The 20,430-nt window shown below is 44.2% G+C and overlaps 1 protein-coding gene across 2 annotated transcripts in view; it reads right to left on the bottom strand.

Moving 5' to 3' along the window:
• Window positions 1–20,430, bottom strand: part of MAP2K5 (mitogen-activated protein kinase kinase 5) — a 148,603-nt gene that overhangs the window by 65,939 nt on the left and 62,234 nt on the right. For both annotated transcript variants that reach the window (XM_066635045.1, XM_066635047.1), the window contains exons 15-16: window positions 19,522–19,572; window positions 11,389–11,460 (exon numbers count right to left, since the gene is read on the bottom strand). In XM_066635045.1, the coding sequence (XP_066491142.1) occupies window positions 11,389–11,460; window positions 19,522–19,572 (123 nt within the window). The remainder of the gene's footprint in view (window positions 1–11,388; window positions 11,461–19,521; window positions 19,573–20,430) is intronic.

Here is a 20,430-nt window from a genome sequence, read left to right as displayed (position 1 = left end):
CGAGCTAATTTCAGGTGGGTTCCTATTCATTTCAATATTTTATATTTAATATATTAGACTTGATGCTACCATGGCATGTGACTGCATTTGGGGAAATGTTACACACCTGTACTTTTAACAGGCTATTAATGTATACTCTGGTTTCTCTTCAGATCATACATGCTTTTAATAGTGATAGTAAATGGGACTTAATCCTGGGTGAGTGTAGGATTGCAGCCTAGGATTGTTAAAAAAATTCTCCTGCCTGATGATGTCACTTTCAGTCATGACACCACTTCTGGTGAGTCCTGACAGATTCTTATTCTAAAAAATGTGTCCTGGTGCACTGGTCCTGGTTTATGGAATTTGCTGCCAGAAGTAACAGTGATGGCCACCAGCTTGAACGGACTGAAAACAGGTTTGGACAAATTCAAGGAGGACTGATCTTATCAATGGCTATGCACTACAATCAGATTCAGAGGCAGTAGACCTTTTAGCACTGTTGCCAGGGAATGGGTGGTGGGAGAAAGGTACGCTTTTCTCTTCTGCTTGTGGCTTTTCCAAAAGCAGCTGGTGTGCACTTCGGGAAACAGGATGGGTCTGGGCTGGTCCAGCAGGGTTTTACTTATGTTGTGAGATAGTGTCCATCACTAAATCTTGAGGTAGCGAACATACAGTATGGCTAGGGTATGGAGCCAGGAATGAAGGTTCAGAAAACAGGATCCTCCTGACAACTTAGATACCACTGTGCTTCTATCTACATATTGCACCCCCTTAACAGGACAAGGGGAGACTGGAGGGAGGAGAGAGCTCCCATCTTGATGTGGACTGGGAAGCAAGGGGATTTTCCTTCTCCACATGGAAACAAGTGTGGGGTGTGGATCTCTTTGTACTCTGCTTTGCCTTAGACTTGTCTGTAACCAAGATGAGCAGAAGCAGCAATAAGTATGGCAAATAATTTATTTTTATAACCAGAATTTTAAACCAAGATGGATTTGAAGAAGAAATGTATGCTCTTCCCTTGTCCGCACACCTCTCTGTTCAAGTAATTGCTTTTATTTATTTCTCCAGCACAAAGCCTGCTGACTGTTGCCCAGCAATGAGTGCTGTGGAAAAAAAAATGATACACTGAGGTCTCAACCTAGGCAAACTTTACCTAAACTTGCACTTTATTGCAGCTTAGTTCTCAATCTCCCCCTAATATAGGGTTACCTCCCAGCGCAGCAAGCGAATAAATCATCGTGGAATATTACTCCTGCTAAGTTTCACTGCGACTGGAGCATATGCGCTTCCAAGCCACTGAAGCAAAGGTCCATAAAATACACTAATTACTAGAAGTTATGGTCACTGGGTGATTGATAGCACTCTCCTAGGCAACTTCTTCATTCCCAGCTTTTCTGATGGGCCTCACCCGTCACGGAGGCAATTATTAATTCATGACCCAGGCCTTAGGCACTGGAACCTTTACTTCCAATTCTATTGCCACTAAACCACCACTAAAGCTGGACATGACTTTCCACCATCTCAGTAAGAGGAGTCTTGGATGCCGATATCCACTATTTAGCAAAAATTATGATAGAGCAAACAAGTAAAGTTCCCCCCCCTCTCTCTCACACACACACACACGTCTGAAAAATTCAGTTAGCCCAGAACGTACCAACTGGCTGTCCAATAATGGGTTCATCTTTGGGAGTAATGTACGTACAATAGAAACCCAACATCACTGACTTCCTAGAATCTATCAAGGATTATACAATTGTGCTTTTATGGCCTATCAGGTTCTGCATGGCTTTACATCTACACCTCAGAGAATCCATCTAAGTTACCCCTTTCCTAGGTTCCATCACAATCTCTACAACCAACCAAACTTTTTAAGGACCCAATCCTACCAATTTTCCAGTGTTGATGCAGCCTCAGTGCAGCCCAAGGTAAGTGAACAGATGCCCACTTAACTTGAGGAGGCCTGTATGACTGCCCCCTCTCCCACAGGATGCACCAGCATTGGAAATCTGGATAGGACTCGGTCCTAAATTTATTATCTTTGTGGCAAGTCAGACCAAAGAAAGAGAGAGAAGCATCCTCTGAAGTTTCTCCAGAGTTCTAGAATTCTCTTCCTCCTGAGTCCCCATAGGTGATATAAAACTTCTCAAAATCAAGGGACAAGTTATGGCTAAGTGGTTCAGTTTTAGAATGGGTGGCTTTATATTTAAATTTAGAATCTAATAATATTTTATGGTACATCTAAGATTTATTAATTAATTAAAATATTTCTATAGTGATGTTCCAAATGCTCAAAGCAGGATAACAAAAATACATTAACACATGCAACTGTATAAATAACATCAAGTGCAGCAGCAAAAACATACTTGTGCAAGCTGAATGGCCAACATGTTTACTGTAGCAGAAGCTTCTGTGTACTGCAGTACCCTTCATCAGATACAAAACATTTAAGCCACAAACATGGATTTTTAATCAACAGCTCTGCAGAAAAGGGAGGGATTACAGCCTTTTTAGAAAGACAGAAAGGATGGAGTCTTCTCCTATTTTCTAGGAGCAGATTCCACAGTTTTGGGAAAGCCATGATCCAGTCTGCTTTGGTTTGATCTGGGTGAAAACTTGGGAGGGGGGGGTGGGAGATAATAAAGCCTGTTGACCAGACCTCAACTGGTGACTGTTCTCATTTGAGAGGTAATTCATAAGATAGGAGGGTCCCAGGTCATGCAAGATTTCATAGGTTAAAATCAGCACTTTGAACCAGGCCCATAACTAAACTGGGGGTCAGCATTAACTGGTAGAGAAGAGGGCTGAAAAAGTGCGTATTTTCCCAGTATAAACTAACAAAAATCAACCAAGTTACAGTGTAAGGACCAAAAGCTTAGCCAGAAAGGTGTATCCAGAAAGAGTCCAAAAAACATCTATGAGGCCACCTACATGAACTTATGAGTAAGAGATATGCCCATGAATAATTCAAAGTAATACAAAACAACTCACTGCAAAAGAGAAACAAATTAGGTTTGGGGGATTTTTTCTTTGCCAGCTGTCGTCTCGTCTCAGCGAGTCACACTGGCCAAGTGTCAGTTCCATGAAACAACAATCTCCATTACTGGCAGCCTAAGCAGAAAGGCACAGACTGCTTTCAGCAGTACTTGTGTCAGTTCTTAACATGTACAGAATTTGGCAGCAAAATTAAGCTAGTTCTCTTTCAGAAGATACTATTCCCACCTTCGAAGAAAAAGGATCTAGCTTAGCCATTTTCAACCACTGTGCCGTGGCACACTGGTGTGCCGTGGATGGTGTGCAGGTGTGCCACGAAGGTTTGGAGGAGAATCATTTGTTAGTAGGGTCACTGGGGGATGCTAGCCCCTGCTGTCAGTGCGGTGTGCCCTGTCAATTGTCAAAAAACCGTCACAATTTTAGTGCCTTGTCTGTGTGCCATGAGGTGAAAAAGGTTGAAAATAGCTGATCTAGCTTATCTAGCGTGCCCATGTACAAGATTAGCAAATGCAACTGGGGAGGGTGTGGGGGAGAAGAGACTGAAACTGGAAGTAGTAACACTGACAATGAACATAGAAAAGCAGGAAAGGAAATGGCATGAGGCATTCAGATCTTTTATCATAAAGATACTTTAATGCCTGTAATATAGTTCTTTGGTGTGCCTGTTACCATTACAGAATGATTTGCAGCCACCAAAATAACTGCCCTTCACATGGCTGGCTCTTTGGGTAACTGATTATGAAAGGGTGATTTTTATTAGTTTAAAGAAGTTGGGAATACGGAATGGAAAAAGCAAACAGTTAACGCAATTTAAAACAAATCATACCGTAACTACTGAAATGTGCCCAGATCTGTTTAGTGTGTTCAATTAACAACTACTTGAAGTCTTTAGAGTAAGAATGAGGAAATATCACTTTAAACAGGATTAGTCAATATTGATCTTCCATCTTGCAGAAGCAGCCACAGAGTAAGACAAGCGACGGACTTCCAGGACTGAACCGAAAGGGGCCATTGGCTACTACGACTCTTTGTGGATGAGTTATTGCTCTGCCACCTCTTTGCCTGGCAATGCAATCTGAGTGGCAACTTCATTCTGTTTAGAACCAGAAGTGCCAAACAGGATTGCACCAGGACAGATACCCTGAGCCACAGTGGCAGGAGTTACTGAGGTACGGTTACAAAGCAAGTAGTGCCAGATAGGGATATAATGGCTCTTCCAAGTAATATTACATTTACTAATAATGTCTATAACACCCTTTATTGTACAGTTCTTATTCTGCTAAAACACCCAGCCAATGCCTGGACAATGGGACAATGACATTTGCTAGAAAAATGCAATGCTTCTGGAGACCAGTCAGGGACATCTGCCCAGGAAGGAGCTCAAAAGCAAACACAAAACACCCCAAACAATTGTCTCAAGAAGCTTTGGGAGGTTTTATAGCCCAAAGGCAACACCATTGTCCCAACACAATATTAAGGTTTCATAACCAGATCCCAAGGGATGGCTCGTGTCTCTTCTGTCCCTGTCCAATTTATCTCTTTTAATACTACCAGGGAAACAAACAAAGGGAAACTCACCAACCTTTATGCCCTATGTTACACTCAAAGTCTCTATGTTTCACAGCAAGAGCATTTCAAGAAAGGGTATTCATCCCAAACATTTCTATATGGGCAAGCCTAATTTCCAAGATGAGAGGGGTCAGAACTCAAGTCTCATTGGAAATCACAGAATCAGATTAGAATCCCCTAACTGTGGACATACCAGGGCTGGATGTGTCTCAAGGAGGCTCTCGCATGTGAAGCTGCCCCACCCTGAGTTCATCTAATCTGGGGGTGTCCAAAGTTTTCGGCAGGAGGGCCACATCATCTCTCTGACACTGTGTTGGTGACAGGGACAGAAAGAATTAATTTAATTTAAAATTTGAATAAATTTAAATAAATTTATACAAATGAATATATTAGAAATGGAACTTAAGAATGAATGAAGGTCTTGTGATAGCTCTAGGCCTATAAAAGGCCTTGAGCGAAGCAAGGCCAGCTTTTCCTTTGCTGCTGTTGCCGCTTCACATATGTGAAACAGCAAGCAGCGGAGGGAGCCCTCGGCCTGCAGCTCATATGAGAGGTCAAAGTCGGCCCTCATGCTGAGAGCAGTCACACCAGGTTAGCAAGGGCTCCAGCAAGTTTCCGGTGGGCCAAAGGCTCATTTGAGGGCTCAATGAGAGCTGGATTGGTGGTCCCCAAGGGCTGCAAATGGCCCCCAGGCCAGGGTTTGGGCACTCCTAATCTAACCCAGGACTGTGTGCTCTCCGAAGACACAAGCCCAGAGAGGTATTCCCAGTACTGAAGAGCCTGATGAGAACGAATCTGGAACTAGCTATATGCAAAGCATGTGCTCTATCACTGATGGACAGCTCCTCCCAAGAGCACCCTGCTGTATGGTAACACAGGAGGCTGCCTACAAGCCTGTTTCTCTCTTCCAGTGACCTTCTTCTTGATGGGGTAGAACTCCTTCCTCTGCACAAGGCCCATTTGTTGTTCAAGTACCCAAAAAGGTTTAAGTACCCAAAAAGTACCCAAAACACATCACCCTGCAGCACCCCTGTGAGTCCATCTTCCACTTCACCTCCATTATTTAAACCTCAGCATCATTTTTCCCTGCATTCCTGACAGGGTCAACAATCCCCACTGCTTGGCTGTCCAAGACTGAAATATACAGGAGGAGAAATATACAGGGCAGGAGGTCTGGTCTAGAGGGTAGAGCCTCCGTTAGCCCGAAGATAACATCAGAAGGTCGCCAGCTCGAGGACACCGGCAGCTCCCTGAAGAGCTGAGAATGGCGAGAACTTGAAGCAGCTGACGAGCCCAGCTGAGTGATTCCACCTGCTCTTGGCGTGAGCAAGAAGCGTCTTGGCTGCCCTCCATGTGAGAGATGGAGCTGCTTGCCAGCCTGTGTGGAAGAACTGGAGGCCAGAAGTGAGACCAAACCAGGAGGATTCATTCTGAAATGTTGTTGGTTCTTGAAAGAGAGAACCTCTATGATTGTAAAAATCTCCTTGAGGGATTTAGGAACATCTGCCTATGTAAACCGCCTTGAATAAAGTCAGAGGAGTAATCCTATGACCAGAAAGGCGGTATATAAATATCTAGTTGTTGCTGTTGCTGTTGCTGTTATTATTATTATTATATTTGTTAAGGAAAAAGTTGACCATTATCTTGCCTACCTGCCACACACTGCTCAGTATCAAAGTGCTGAGACTTAGGTTTCCATGATTCAACAATTTCTTGCAGATAAGGCAGTTTTAAATAGCAAACACAGGGGAATCACCTAATGCCCCCTTCCTCATTCATTAATTGGGAGACCTTTTGGGACAGGAAACCACTACAGTTAAGATTATTATGAACTGCTTTTAAACAAAAAAAGTTGACAGAGCAGATTACCTAGCAACATAAATCAGAAAGTGGTTCCCAGTACCAAAATCTTAAAAACAGATCTTTAAAAAAGTTCCATCAAACTCCCCCTCACAGTGCATCTTTTCCATAAAGTCTCAGGCACAACATGCACTGCTACAGCTAAACCTAAGCCTATGTAACAGAAGTTTTTTAATATTCTTTTCTTGCCTTCACTCCTTGCCTTCTCCTTTTATCTACCTTTGGTCAGTTTCTAGACTGTGAACTCAACAGGACAGGAATTTCTCATTCTGTTGTGAAGCACCATGTACACAGGTGCCAATAAACAGATGGATAAATAATTTACAAAGTATTATCCTATTCTAGCTCAATAAACCTCTCCGAAGGAGGTAACTCCCCCCCCCCATATTCTCTTACTCTTCCAGAACCAATCAAATTGGATTGGTTCCCTAAATTTGGGGTCCCAATAACAAGGTTCCAGTACAATGTTCAGTTCTTTAGGACAGAGTTATCTGATTTCTTGAGTCCAGCAAGGCCACATATACTAATGAGTGTCAGGCTGGCTGATCTTATTGGCAGTCTGTGCCAGGCATCTGAGAAGCAACATGTACAAAGTCAAATGAACACCTCAGAGAGTCAAAATGCTTTTGGAGGAAATTTCATGAATCAAGTTATCAATTAAAAAAAACAAGGGTCTGCAGGAAAACGCTGACTTAGACTTCAAGGCACTTGCAGCCATGCTAGCTACCCGATTACATAAAATTTGCTCTGTCAGCTAGAAACTACTTACATAGAACCTACAGCTCAAACCCTGCTGAAAAAAAAATAATTTGCTTTCAAATCGTCTTTAGCTATTAGGGTCTTTAGTTAGTCCCCTACTAACTGGGCAAAGAACTAGAGCAGTGTAGTGGTTTGGTAGTTGGACGTGGAAGAGCCAGGTTCAAATCCCCCTCAGCCATGAAGCTTCCTGGGTGACCTTGGGCCAGTCACTTTCTCACAGCCTCACAGGGTTGTTGAGAGAACAAAAGCAGGGAAGCAGCTGTGTATACTGCTCTGAGCATCATCCTGGAGGAAGGGCAGTATAAAAATATGAAAAATAAATAAAGAGGTATTTTTAAAGTGGTGGTCCTTATATTTAGCAAGAGGAGAGCAACTGTCACTATTTCAACCCAGGAAAGCATTTTTTTCAGTGACTGCCGTTTATTCTCAAATATCTCTCTCTATTATTATAAGTCTCCTTTGGGAGGGCACCAATTTCTCCATTTATTTTGTTATTTATGATTGAAAGCTGTACATTAATATTCATTATCTTACACTAAGGTGATAGACTGAACTCGTTAATGTTTAAAACAATGTAGAAAAAGAGAAGCCTTATGCATCAAGCTTATGGGAAAGTTGATTGAAAGAAGAATCAGGTGGCTATAGAAGTTAAGCAGGAAATTTGGGGAAAGAAAATGGGGTCACTGTATGGCTGGATCCCTTCCATCTGAACATGAGCGCCAAGGGGTTTGGTAGGTGACGCAATATCTGTGCACAATCCCTTAGCTGGTTCAAAACAATAATCAGGTCAGGCTTGGCACTTCTTGCAGAAGCAGATCTCAGTTTATATGGCTTTAAAAGGGGATTAGATAAATTCATGGAGGCAGAGACAAGTATGTGGAATCTCCATGTTCAGAGGCTATCCCTCTTTGTTGCTGGTGGAAAGGGGGTACACAACAACATAAGGGGAGGGCAACTGCTTTTGTGTCCTGCCTGTGAATTTCCTGGAAGAGGCATACCATCATATACGGCAGGGGTGTCCAAAGTTTTTGGCAGGAGGGCCACATCATCTCTCTGACACTGTGTCAGGGGGCCGGGGGGGGGAAAGGAAGAATTAATTTACATTTAAAATTTGAATACATTTACATACGTATACATAAATGAATACATTAAAGAGGAACTTATATGAATGAATGAAGGTCTTGCAATAGCTCAAGGCCTGTAAAAGGCCTTGCACAAAGCAAGGCTAGCCTTTCCTTTGCTGCTGCTGCTGCATCATAGATGTAAAACAGCAAGCAGTGGAGGAAGCCCTCATCCCACAGCTCACGCAAGAGGTCAAACAGTCGCCCTCATGCTGAGAGCAGTTGCGTCTGGCCAGTGCGGGCTCCAACAAATCTCTGGAGGGCCAGAGGCTCATTGGAAACTGGGGTCTCCCTGAGGGCCACACTGAGAGGCCTTGAGGGCCGCATGTGGCCCCAGGGCCGGGGTCTGGGCACCCCTGATATACGGGATTAGATGGCAGGACTGCAACGTCTCTTTAAGCTTTGGAATGATTTTGACTATTTTCCTCTGGAAAAAAAAAAAGAATGCACCAGAAAGAAAGTTTTCAGCTCCAGTTATCCAAACAAATGTACAAGTTCAGCAACAGGAAGTCTGGCTCAAGGAGGAGTTCAGAAATTTCAGCTTAAACTCCAGCTGCCCTCTCTGAATGCTGTTCAGCACCTGCCCAGCATCGACAGACAGTATGACTGTAATGGCAATGACCTTGCGTGGCTTCCTGGAACATCACCTTCACCTTTCTCAAGACAGTCTCCCTCGCTTTCCTCATTTAACACATCACTCAAACCACTTCAATAAAACAGCGATCATGTTGAAGAGAGGTCTCCGAGGAGCAGATGACACACCAATTAACAAAGCACACAGAGACAAATTGTTCCATGAATCTGACTCAGGAGACAGATGCAGGTGTTGGGTGGGGGAGGAGGGGGGTGGAAATGGAAAAGAGAAAGAATTTGTACAAGGAAAGGGTGGGTGCTGCAGTTGGTTTTAACCATGCAAAATGGGGGTACTGCCCAAGCCCCCTGGCACTAGGCTCAATTTTCTCCTCCACAAGATATTGTATTTACAATGGACAGTTTGTACGAAGACACCACCTCATGCATACAAATAGGAAATAGACACTTCCCCTGTTTTATTCACACAATGATTACCTGAGGTAGGTTAGGCCAAGGGATGGTGACTGCCCACAGTTACCTAGTGAGCTTCACGGTTTTAGCCACATAAACCAGACCAAGAAGAAAAAAAGTTGAACTAGCAACCCATACAAAAAAACAGCCACATCAGCTTCTGCAAGGGAAAACAACACCCTCGCCCATCCCACAAAGGTCATCTCACCCAGAGGAAAATCCATTTTAGCCCTAGCTGATGGTTTGGATATATTCTTCGCACTGAGCTTCAGAACTGTCACGCTTTTAGTTCCAGCTACAATTCTAACATGGATATATCAAATATTTCATAAACTAAACACAAAGTTCAGTTCAGGTAGGTTGATGTTATACCCGACACCAGCTGAAGGTATAGCCTAGATGGGTATGAGTAAGGAAGCCTAAAAAAAGAAAGCAAACATGGGGAGTCACAGCAGAGTACAAGGAGGAACAAGAAGCATCAGAGGCACAAGCCTAGTAAGGACTATGCTTGGGACGAGACTTGAGAGCGAGTCCACCTCCAAGCAGGGGAAGTTTCAAGACCCAGATTACAAGAGGTACTCCCATCTAGGAGTGTTTCCCATACCCTAGTTTTTCGGGCTGGTGAAATTCTAAAAATACTCAGCGTAAATTTACCTTTCCTGGAATAAAAAGACTACTCCTGCAGCACAAGCCTAATCATGTCTACTCAGAAGTAAGTCCCACTGTGTTCACTTCAGCTCTAGTTTTCACAACTAGAACTGGGTTAGTGTAACAGAGGAAGAATAAAGTAGAAACACAAAAAACTATTTAAAATAAAACCAACAGAATGTTCACACTGGGCAACCTCTCCTACACCACCTACTGCAGTGGCATGGCTGAATTACATGCCTAATGCACGGAAGCCCCAATTGTAGGCATGCATAGACAGCATTCAGTCTACTTCTCCTATGTCTCCTATGGCTATAAGATTAAGTAGCAAGAAAACAGAGGGTATCGTCCTTCTCCACTCTAAATGAGGCGGGGGGAGGAGAGAGGTAAATTGCATGAACGAAAGCCTCTCCAGTTCAAGCACCACTGGCATCCTTACTCACACATTACTTTTCCCAGGCAGCTGCTTTGTAGGGAAAACTCTAAAAAAGCTGCAAGAGCTCAGTTGGGTTCCTTCAGTACAGTTTCCAAATGCATGCATTTGGGGAGTTTGAATGGGATTGCATTCCCTCTGAAGGAACGGCTTGGGGGTTTTTCTTGGATTTCCAGGTGGTGGCTGTGGCCAAAGGATCCCACGCCCAGTTTTGGCTGGTGCACCAGCTGTGGCCGTACTTGGATAGTTTGAACGTGGCCATGGTGATCCATGCCATCAAAGTAACATCGAGGTCATCAATACATGTGACGTGGTCTACATGAACTGCCCCTAATGATGGTCTGGAAACTGCAGTTGGTGCAGAATGTGATGGCTCTTGTGGCCCCAGTAGGTCAGTGGTTCAATTCTGCTGGACTACTGCTCCGGCAACTGCACTGGGTACCAGTTTGTTTCTAGTTCCAATTCAAGCTGTTGGTTTTGACCTTTAAATCCCTATAAGGCTTGGGGCCAGTGTATTTGAGAGACCATCTTCATCTGTACAGTCTGGCTCACCCTCTCAGGACATCTGAGAGGGTCCTTTTAGATGTGCCACCACCTACAGAGGTTTGAGGGACGGCGGCAAGAAATAGGGCCTTCTCAGTAGTGGCACCAACTTTATGGAATTCCCTCCCATTTTTATTTACACACTTTGATTTACAAGCGATTAAAAAACATTTCTTTTTAGATTAGCCTTCTGATTTTAATATGGTCATTTTAGTACAAGATGTTCTGCAGGTTTTATGAGTATGTTTTATTGCTGTTTTGTATTACATGCTCTGCTACTTTACTCTTTTATTTTGGTGTCATTGCTGTTAGTTGTGTTAATTATTTGCTTTATACATTTTAATTTTTTTAAAGCTGCTTTGTGTGCCCATATGGGAGAAAAGCAGGTAATTACTGAATGAAATAAAATAAAATGATGAATTTGATAAATGCACCTACCTCCATGAAGGAAATTCCTAGACTCCAAACATCAGAATGAATGCCATATTGCTCTCCTGAAATCCGCTCTGGCTGTTAAAAACAAAAATGTGGGGAGGAAAGATGGTTGAACTTACAAAACATCAAGTAAATAATGGCAACAATCAACATAAACTATGTAAGAGAAGTAAAAGCCAAGTTTCTCATGCTTTGCTGAATTCCTGGCAGATACTATACTAATTTATACCAATAGAAAATTCCAATCTCCCATTAGAAGCTATCTGCCCAGACCCCAAAACAGGGAAGAGATGTCTGGGGTCAAGGGAAGCCAAAGACCCTGAAGGTCAGCAAAAGACCACACTCAAAACCACCAACCTGAAGAAGCAGCAGTATTGGCAGACCTTATGCTCCCAACTGGATTCCAACCACACCTCCTGCCCCTTCATGGTCACCTCCATGGCTACAGAAGCAGGAGGGAAGGGGTCTGTGCCAAAGAGGCACTTAGCAGCACATGGCCAGTGAACATCTACTGTGGGTCAGCACCATGCGGAGGCTCCAGGAAAGGTTAGAACTTCCAGGCACACTACAAAGCTGTTCAGTTATGGCCTGAGAGTTGCTGGTGCAACCGCTCCCTGGAGATAGTTCTGTAAACCTGCTAATGCTGGCCCAGGCCTCTTGACTAAGTCCCTGCTGCTGATGGACAGTGCTTCATTGCCTTGAACATGCGTTCCCTGCCAGGTGGCACTCGCATCTGGCTCATAAATGGGACACTTGTGCTGGCTGAAATCCTTGTTGAAACACTCACCTTTGGGGCTAGAATTCCTTGCGTGTCCCTCACCCTTTTCTGCTTACCTACAGCATCACTGCCTTCCCCTTTTCTTTACCCACTTTTATACCTGAGCAGCACATGGCCTGGGGTGTCACTGGGGAAGCCAATTTCCCTTCATCTGCACGACTTCCTCAAAGGCTGTTCTTAGGGAACTGCCTGGGGTGCTCTTGGAAATAAGGAGCATGCAGCTCTCAATCCAGGAACACTTCAGAACTATTTATTTATATATATGAATTTTATTTTTTTGGATTTTCAGCCCACTTGGACCCACACACAGTCCAGCCCTACCATGCACAATTAAACATACATGCAGCCAAATCCTCAGATGGTGGTGTGATGCAAACCAAGCTTCCCCTGCAGATCTTGTGGATCTGCAGATCACAGCCTGGCAGGATTGTGCTGGAGGTGTTGTCTTTTCAATACCCCAGTCATACGCTATCTAGGAGTTTTAAGGCGATAACCTGCACTTTGAATAGGCCTCAGAAACAAGCCCATATAAATGGAGTTAAATGCTCTGAATAACCAAATTAGACATGGTGAGACCATTCAGCATATCCCCTTCCCCATTCTTTCCCTTCTACTCCCTGCCATACACTCCTCCCCTGCCCCTCACACAGTGTAAGCAGTGGGTCAATTTCCATGGACGTATTAAGCAAGGATAGATGCCATAGCAAACCAGCTTTAATTTAAATGTTCCCAAGCTAATGTGCATTGCAACCTGTGAAATAAAAGAGGTTTGGCTCACACCAATTAGCAGCAAGTTTAATACCACTGGAGACAGCAAAGAATGCAAAATAGCCAGTCAGCTCTTTTACTTGAAAGCTATGCTCTAAGTATCGCCAAGGTCAAGTGCAGTGTGAAAAGCAACAATAAAAAGCCTCAACGAGATTCTCTTTCCCACTGTGCTGTTAATGCACCTGTCTAGTTCAGGCACCTTACCCAACTCCACCTCCCTCCATGTTATAATAGCCCAGAGGCCTTTAGAGAAAACAAACGCACCCAAATTAGTGCCAGTCCAATGTTCTCGAGGATGCTGCCTCTCAGCTGCTAATCCCGGGTCAGGAGCTTTTAGCGCCAAGTAAATGTTAAGTAAAAACACCAGACACAATGGACTAAATGATCTTCAAGACTCAGCCTTCTAAGTCATATAGTGGAAGAACTGCCCCACAAACAAATACGCGCACACACACCCAGCAGGGACCCAGTGTTTTCAAAGCTGTATTCTCATGAACTCATAAGGGGCTCTTTGGGAAGGCGTGCCTTACTCTTGAACATGTCAGGTACTGCAGGCCTTGAATTTGGAAGCCTGTAAGATTAGGCACCAGTTCCTTACTCCTTACACTGCCATAGCTGCTGCTTGCAAGAAATAACGTAAGGTGGATGGAGCTGGGATCTATCACACAAAGAATTCTCCTGTTCCCAGGAGTCAGGGAGCCCTGGACAGCCAATTCCAACTTCTGCATGTTTCAGAGCTCCCACAGCTGCTGCCCTCCCTTGGTCTAGGCAACCTGGTGGCGATGGTAACTGCCAGATTGTCTAGATAAGGGTTTTCTCAATCTTTCCCAAGTACCACCTTCTGCATGCGTCACTACTGCAAGTGCCGCAACTGCCATCAGAGGCAGCAGCTGTGCACAGGAGTTGCTGGCTTGCCCCACAGTGGGGACTTGGCCCTGCACCTTGTCCCTGCAAGCTGTGCCTCATTTGAAAGGTCAGGAATTGCACAGCCACATCCTGTCTACTGGTGCACCAAAGCTCCAACCATCTTCACTGCCACTGATGTCAAGGCAGGCAAAACAACACCACACAGTCACATGGCGATAGGGTCAAATATGACCTACAACACTGTGAAATACACTAGCTGAAAAGAACTGCTTGAGACAGGAGGTCCCTTTGCTTGTGCAAGTGGCTCAGAACAAACTTCAGGGGGCCAGCAACAAACTCTCCTAGATGATGTTCTTGGTCTCAGTGACTTCATAGCCCTGGTAGCAATGGCAGCTCTAACGTGCCACATTTGTGAAGTACTTCACATTTGTGAAGTACTTTGCATCTGTCTTCACGGCAGAAGACCTCGGGCAGATACCGCTGCCCGAACGGCCCCTCCTAACCGAGGAGTTAAGTCAGATAGAGGTTAAAAGAGAAGATGTTTCAGACCTCATTGATAGATTAAAGATCAATAAATCACCGGGCCCTGATGGCATCCACCCAAGAGTTATTAAGGAATTGAAGAATGAAGTTGCAGATCTCTTGACTAAGGTATGCAACTTGTCCCTCAAAACGGCCATGGTGCCAGAAGATTGGAGGATAGCAAATGTCACGCCTATTTTTAAAAAGGGAAAGAGGGGGTCCCGGGAAACTATAGGCCGGTCAGCCTAACATCCATACCGGGTAAGATGGTGGAATGCCTAATCAAAGATAGGATCTCAAAACACATAGACGAACAGGCCTTGCTGAGGGACAGTCAGCATGGCTTCTGTAAGGGAAAGTCTTGCCTCACGAACCTTATAGAATTCTTTGAAAAGGTCAACAGGCATGTGGATGCGGGAGAACCCATGGACATTATATATCTGGACTTTCAGAAGGCGTTTGACACGGTCCCTCACCAAAGGCTACTGAAAAAACTCCACAGTCAGGGAATTAGAGGACAGGTCCTCTCATGGATTGAGAACTGGTTGGAGGCCAGGAAGCAGAGAGTGGGTGTCAATGGGCAATTTTCACAATGGAGAGAGGTGAAAAGCGGTGTGCCCCAAGGATCTGTCCTGGGACCGGTGCTTTTCAACCTCTTCATAAATGACCTGGAGACAGGGTTGAGCAGTGAAGTGGCTAAGTTTGCAGACGACACCAAACTTTTCCGAGTGGTAAAGACCAGAAGTGATTGTGAGGAGCTCCAGAAGGATCTCTCCAGACTGGCAGAATGGGCAGCAAAATGGCAGATGCGCTTCAATGTCAGTAAGTGTAAAGTCATGCACATTGGGGCAAAAAATCAAAACTTTAGATATAGGTTGATGGGTTCTGAGCTGTCTGTGACAGATCAGGAGAAAGATCTTGGGGTGGTGGTGGACAGGTTGATGAAAGTGTCGACCCAGTGTGCGGCGGCAGTGAAGAAGGCCAATTCTATGCTTGGGATCATTAGGAAGGGTATTGAGAACAAAACGGCTAGTATTATAATGCCGTTGTACAAATCTATGGTAAGGCCACACTTGGAGTATTGTGTCCAGTTCTGGTCGCCGCATCTCAAAAAAGACATAGTGGAAATGGAAAAGGTGCAAAAGAGAGCGACTAAGATGATTACGGGGCTGGGGCACCTTCCTTATGAGGAAAGACTATGGCGTTTGGGCCTCTTCAGCCTAGAAAAGAGACGCCTGAGGGGGGACATGATTGAGACATACAAAATTATGCAGGGGATGGACAGAGTGGATAGGGAGATGCTCTTTACACTCTCACATAATACCAGGACCAGGGGACATCCACTAAAATTGAGTGTTGGGCGGGTTAGGACAGACAAAAGAAAATATTTCTTTACTCAGCGTGTGGTCGGTCTGTGGAACTCCTTGCCACAGGATGTGGTGCTGGCGTCTAGCCTAGACGCCTTTAAAAGAGGATTGGACAAGTTTCTGGAGGAAAAATCCATTATGGGGTACAAGCCATGATGCGTATGCGCAACCTCCTGATTTTAGAGATGGGTTATGTCAGAATGCCAGATGCAAGGGAGGGCACCAGGATGAGGTCTCTTGTTATCTGGTGTGCTCCCTGCGGCATTTGGTGGGCCGCTGTGAGATCCAGGAAGCTGGACTAGATGGGCCTATGGCCTGATCCAGTGGGGCTGTTCTTATGTTCTTATGTACCCGTGCTCATGGCTCACAATTAAAATGCAAATAGTTATAATTACAGACATGCAATGGCAACTATATGGGTTCTGGCAGCAGAGGACTGAGTGTGTCTGTTGCACGCTCCTCCCTCGCACCCAGGGCAGAAGCACCACCTCCAAGAGGCAGCAGAGGGACATATGAGGCAAGAGCATAAATGCGAGCACTGCCTGTACTGATGCTTCAAGGGGTTTACTGGAAGAGCTTGATGAATGTAAAATTGGGATCAACTGGACAGGTAGCTTCATCTAGGAGTGGGTTCCATTCGGGGATGCCTGGCAGCTCCAGTTCAGGCCAGCTTCCTTCTAGGCAGAGAACTTGCATCCCAAACTACTTCTTGGCAGGTGGGGGTACCTTAAGGTCCAGCTGATCTGCCAGGTTGACCTCAGTCCAAAGTCTGTGCTGGGCAGACTGACCCATCTCTAGAGGGAAGGGGTTTGAGAAAGAAGGCACAATGATGGCCTGGTGGGTTCAGGGTCATGCACTGTACTTCTAGTCATCGTCTCCTGTGGTGGTTTGCCCTTGTCTCTTCCCCACCTTCCTTCCCACTTGGCTCCACCTTCTCCTTATCACCCCGCCTCCTTTACTCTCTCTTCATCTCCTTCTGTCTCCCCAAGTAGTCCTGCTTGTTTGCTCTTCCCTCTCATCCCTCAACATTTTTCTTTCCTCTGCCTTTTGCTCCTTTCCAGCCTTCCATTTCTCTTTCTTGTCTTTTTCTTTGCTTTCTGACCTTCTCCTCTTTCTGCTCTGCAGCATGCATTCATTTAAAAGATTTCTATAGAAAACTTTTCCAGTACTCAAAGCAGTGTCTAACCATCAGAATATTGGGTTTCTAACCTTATGGATAGTTCTTGTTGCAATTTCAATCAAAGCATCAGCTTCTTAAGAACACTTCTAAGAGAAGTATGTGCCATAAGTAGGACAGCACTTTGCAAATTCTTTAGAGCATGTTGCCAACAACAGAACTGTAGGGCCTGAGGGAGACAAGAAAACCTCTAAGCATCTTTAACATCTTGAGGCAACATATCTATCTGAATTGCTCCCATGCCTGGCGACAGCAGGTCGGCCCAGAGACACTCGATCTGCTGCTAAAGATGCCCCTTTGTAAATTTCTTAGAGCAGCAAGCTTGAAGCAGCACTGGTAAGGAGGGAGAGAGAAACACAGTATGGAAATCTTCAGTAATAAAATGCAGAAATTATGTCAAGGAGAAAAAGTGGTGCCCTACTCTTAGGAAAAGTATATGAGTACATATGCATCTGAGAAGAGTTACTTGTATAAATTCCATACAATGAAGCTCAGACATTGCATGGGGACTAACTGTACTGTATTATTGGTTTTTGTGTCACAAACTCTTTCTAGGCTGGATCTCATCTGAGCAGAGTTGATTGGCTTCATTGTCTGCCTTTCATTCAACCCAATGTCAGCACTCCAAACAACAAAGGCACTGTAAGGGGTCCAAAGAACAGTTACAGCTGTCCATCTTATCCCTTACACACCAGATGGAATGGGATACAATTTTGCTTTTTGCTCTTCATTCCTAGTGTTATACAATTATTAAACTGAGAAAATCTGATGACTGGAAACAAATTCATTCAAGAACGAAAAAACACCCCTAATGGAAGAACTGATGAAACTTCTTACAGCTTTAATCCTCACTTTTTCAATTAACAGGTGGATGCATCACAGTCATCCATAAACAATAAGAAAAAAGTAATTTCTTTAATGCACACCTGGGAAATAGATGTGTAATCGAGGGTTGTACATTAAAAGGAATAATACAATTTAATTATTACAGCTATTTAAAGACGTCAAGAAGAGCTGAAGTTAGGCAAAATAATTTGTTTGAAATCAAACAACCTCACCTCTTAAATGGGAGTATGTGAGATGCTCTGGACACTGGAGGAAAAACAACCAGCAAGGTACCAGTAGAAATAATATATCTGAGTTATTTTTAACATTTCCCCTTCTCTACTTTAAGAGTTTAAATGATGCAATGTCAGAAAAACACAAAGCAAAACAATGAATGAAAAAAGTAAGGGCAAATAGCAAAGAACACCTGGACTGCCTATAACTCCAGATTCCTCATATTCACACTGTGGGCAATACAGGAAGGATAAAGAAAATGTTCCTCTTTGTGCAGAAAAAATGTGGAACTGAGGAGACGGGCATTGACCGCTCTTGTGAGGGCACTGACTGTGGCTGATGCACTCGAGTCAGCAGCCACTCCCACCTCCATGGGGGCAGAGATTGGAATGACAGCTAATCCGTGTGGCCTGGAGCACATCCAAGCTGAAAATATGCCCAAATACATCAAGACTGATTACAATGCTCATAACTTTTGAATGCATTTGGAGCATGGCACTGTAAGCTGAAGCCAGACTAGACACAAAGCTGGAGCAGCAACAGCAGTCAGGAGCAACTTTGCACTGACCAGGCAAGAACAGAAGACCAATCCAGAGAATTCACACTGCCTGTTGACTGGAAAGGCCAACACTGCACAGCTCTGTTCTCTTCCACGCCAGAAGAGGGTGCTGAAGCTCACAGAAGTTTGCTAGGGTAAGCCACCCCTCGTTCCAAGAGATTCTCTTTCAACTCTGAGAATCCTTGACAGCAGTGCATCAAACATTGCCACATTGTGTTCATCATCACCTCACTTTCCTGTGCAACTAGGCAACATGTTTCCACTCAACAATGTCATGTTCCAAACTAGAACCAATTTTCTTGGTTTTATGAAGTTCTAACATACCCAACATTTCCTTAGCACTTTATAATTTTTGTCTCCTTTAACATCTGACATCCCTTGGTTACACAAGGAATCACAGGATGAATAAGGCCACCCAGGGACCCCTGTGGTGGATCACAGATTTGAGTGTAAACCTCTCACAGGCATCCCCAGGGCAGTCACGTCACTCCATTGCCTGTCCGTTCATGTCCCACCCACCCCTCCAGGGCTCCCACAAACATGTGCCCTCCCTCTAGGGAGGCAGGGACATGGAGAGCTGCGTTATCCACTAGAATGAGGGGGCAGAACCAGCTAGCATAGGGGTTGTGTGTGTTCACTATAAGTTTTTATATGACTTTTTGCATTTCACATTTTGAGGGACAAGCCATAGCTCCATGGTAGAGAACCAGGCTTTATCTCCAGTCCAATCTCCACTGAAAATGCTCTCAGTTCACAGATGCTGAGAAATACCAGAGACCCTGGAGAGCCACTGTCAATCAGTGGGAACTATACTGGGTTAGATGGACAATGGTATGACCCCAGCATGAGGCAATTTCATAAATTTTTGTGTTTTATAGGCCATTTCCTTGCTTCCATGCCTATATACTAATTTTTTAAAAAAATGCAAGAGCAATACAAGGGCTGAAGAATGAGAAGCTAAATTAAAGTACACATGAAATTGAGAAGCCCACCAAAGACTTAAGTTTATAACAGAAGTTATCTGCATAAATTTACTTACTGCCATATAAGCATTTGTCCCAACGTACGTCTTGGCTATGGAATTCACCAGCTATCAGACAAAACAGCCTGTTAGAGCCATATAAAGATAATGCAGGAATAAAACGGGCAATTATTCCTCATTTAACCTACAATCATCCTATGTATAAATCAACTAAAAATTATATCAGAGGAGGGCGACAAATTTGCCTGAGAAGGCATTAAAAAAAAGATTAAATCCCTCGTTCCTTTTCTGAATGAGAACCCTAATTTAAAACAACCATAGCATTTCTGTTTATGGTAGACAACCTTAAAGACAATTCTATTCTCAAACAAGATGCTCAGAGCTTTCAGAATTCCACCAGCCAGTTGGATACAAAAAGTCAACTGAAAGTAGGGATTTCTTATTTTATTTTTTTCCAGCCCATTCAGGCCCCCCTCCCTTCCCCCCCACCCTGTCAGCTGGCTGAAGATGTGAATAAAGCCACCTTCATTATCAAGCTGGAATGAACACTAAATATGCTGGAGGGACAACAGACTTTGACAACATATAATGCAGCAGTGACCTTCTCTTTGGTCCTCTTGTTTGGCTGGGAGGAAAAAGGTGGCTGCAATTCAATTCAACATCGCAGCAAGCTCATGGGTCAGTATCACAGAGGTTCTCAGGGGAAGCCCCAAATGGAAATTAATTAAAATTTGTGCTGCGCATTGTCGAGGCTCACCACCATTGTTGCTCCCAATATTAATTTTTACCGTGGGCCAGTTGGGTTCCCCAGGCACTCCTCCCATCCTGCCCTCCCTTTTGTTTGGTCCAAGCGCTTTCAGAGCCAAGCTGCATATCAATGAAGTTTGCTATTCGTAAGTAGTAATTACAATATCAGCAGTTTTTACTGTCATTAAACAATGAACAATCATATTCTGATGAAGAAAA

Source organism: Tiliqua scincoides, chromosome 8 (genome assembly GCF_035046505.1).
Source record: "Tiliqua scincoides isolate rTilSci1 chromosome 8, rTilSci1.hap2, whole genome shotgun sequence".
NCBI lineage: Eukaryota > Metazoa > Chordata > Lepidosauria > Squamata > Scincidae > Tiliqua > Tiliqua scincoides.
Note: the sequence above shows the minus strand (reverse complement) of the source record. Positions and strands in the feature narration are given on the sequence as shown.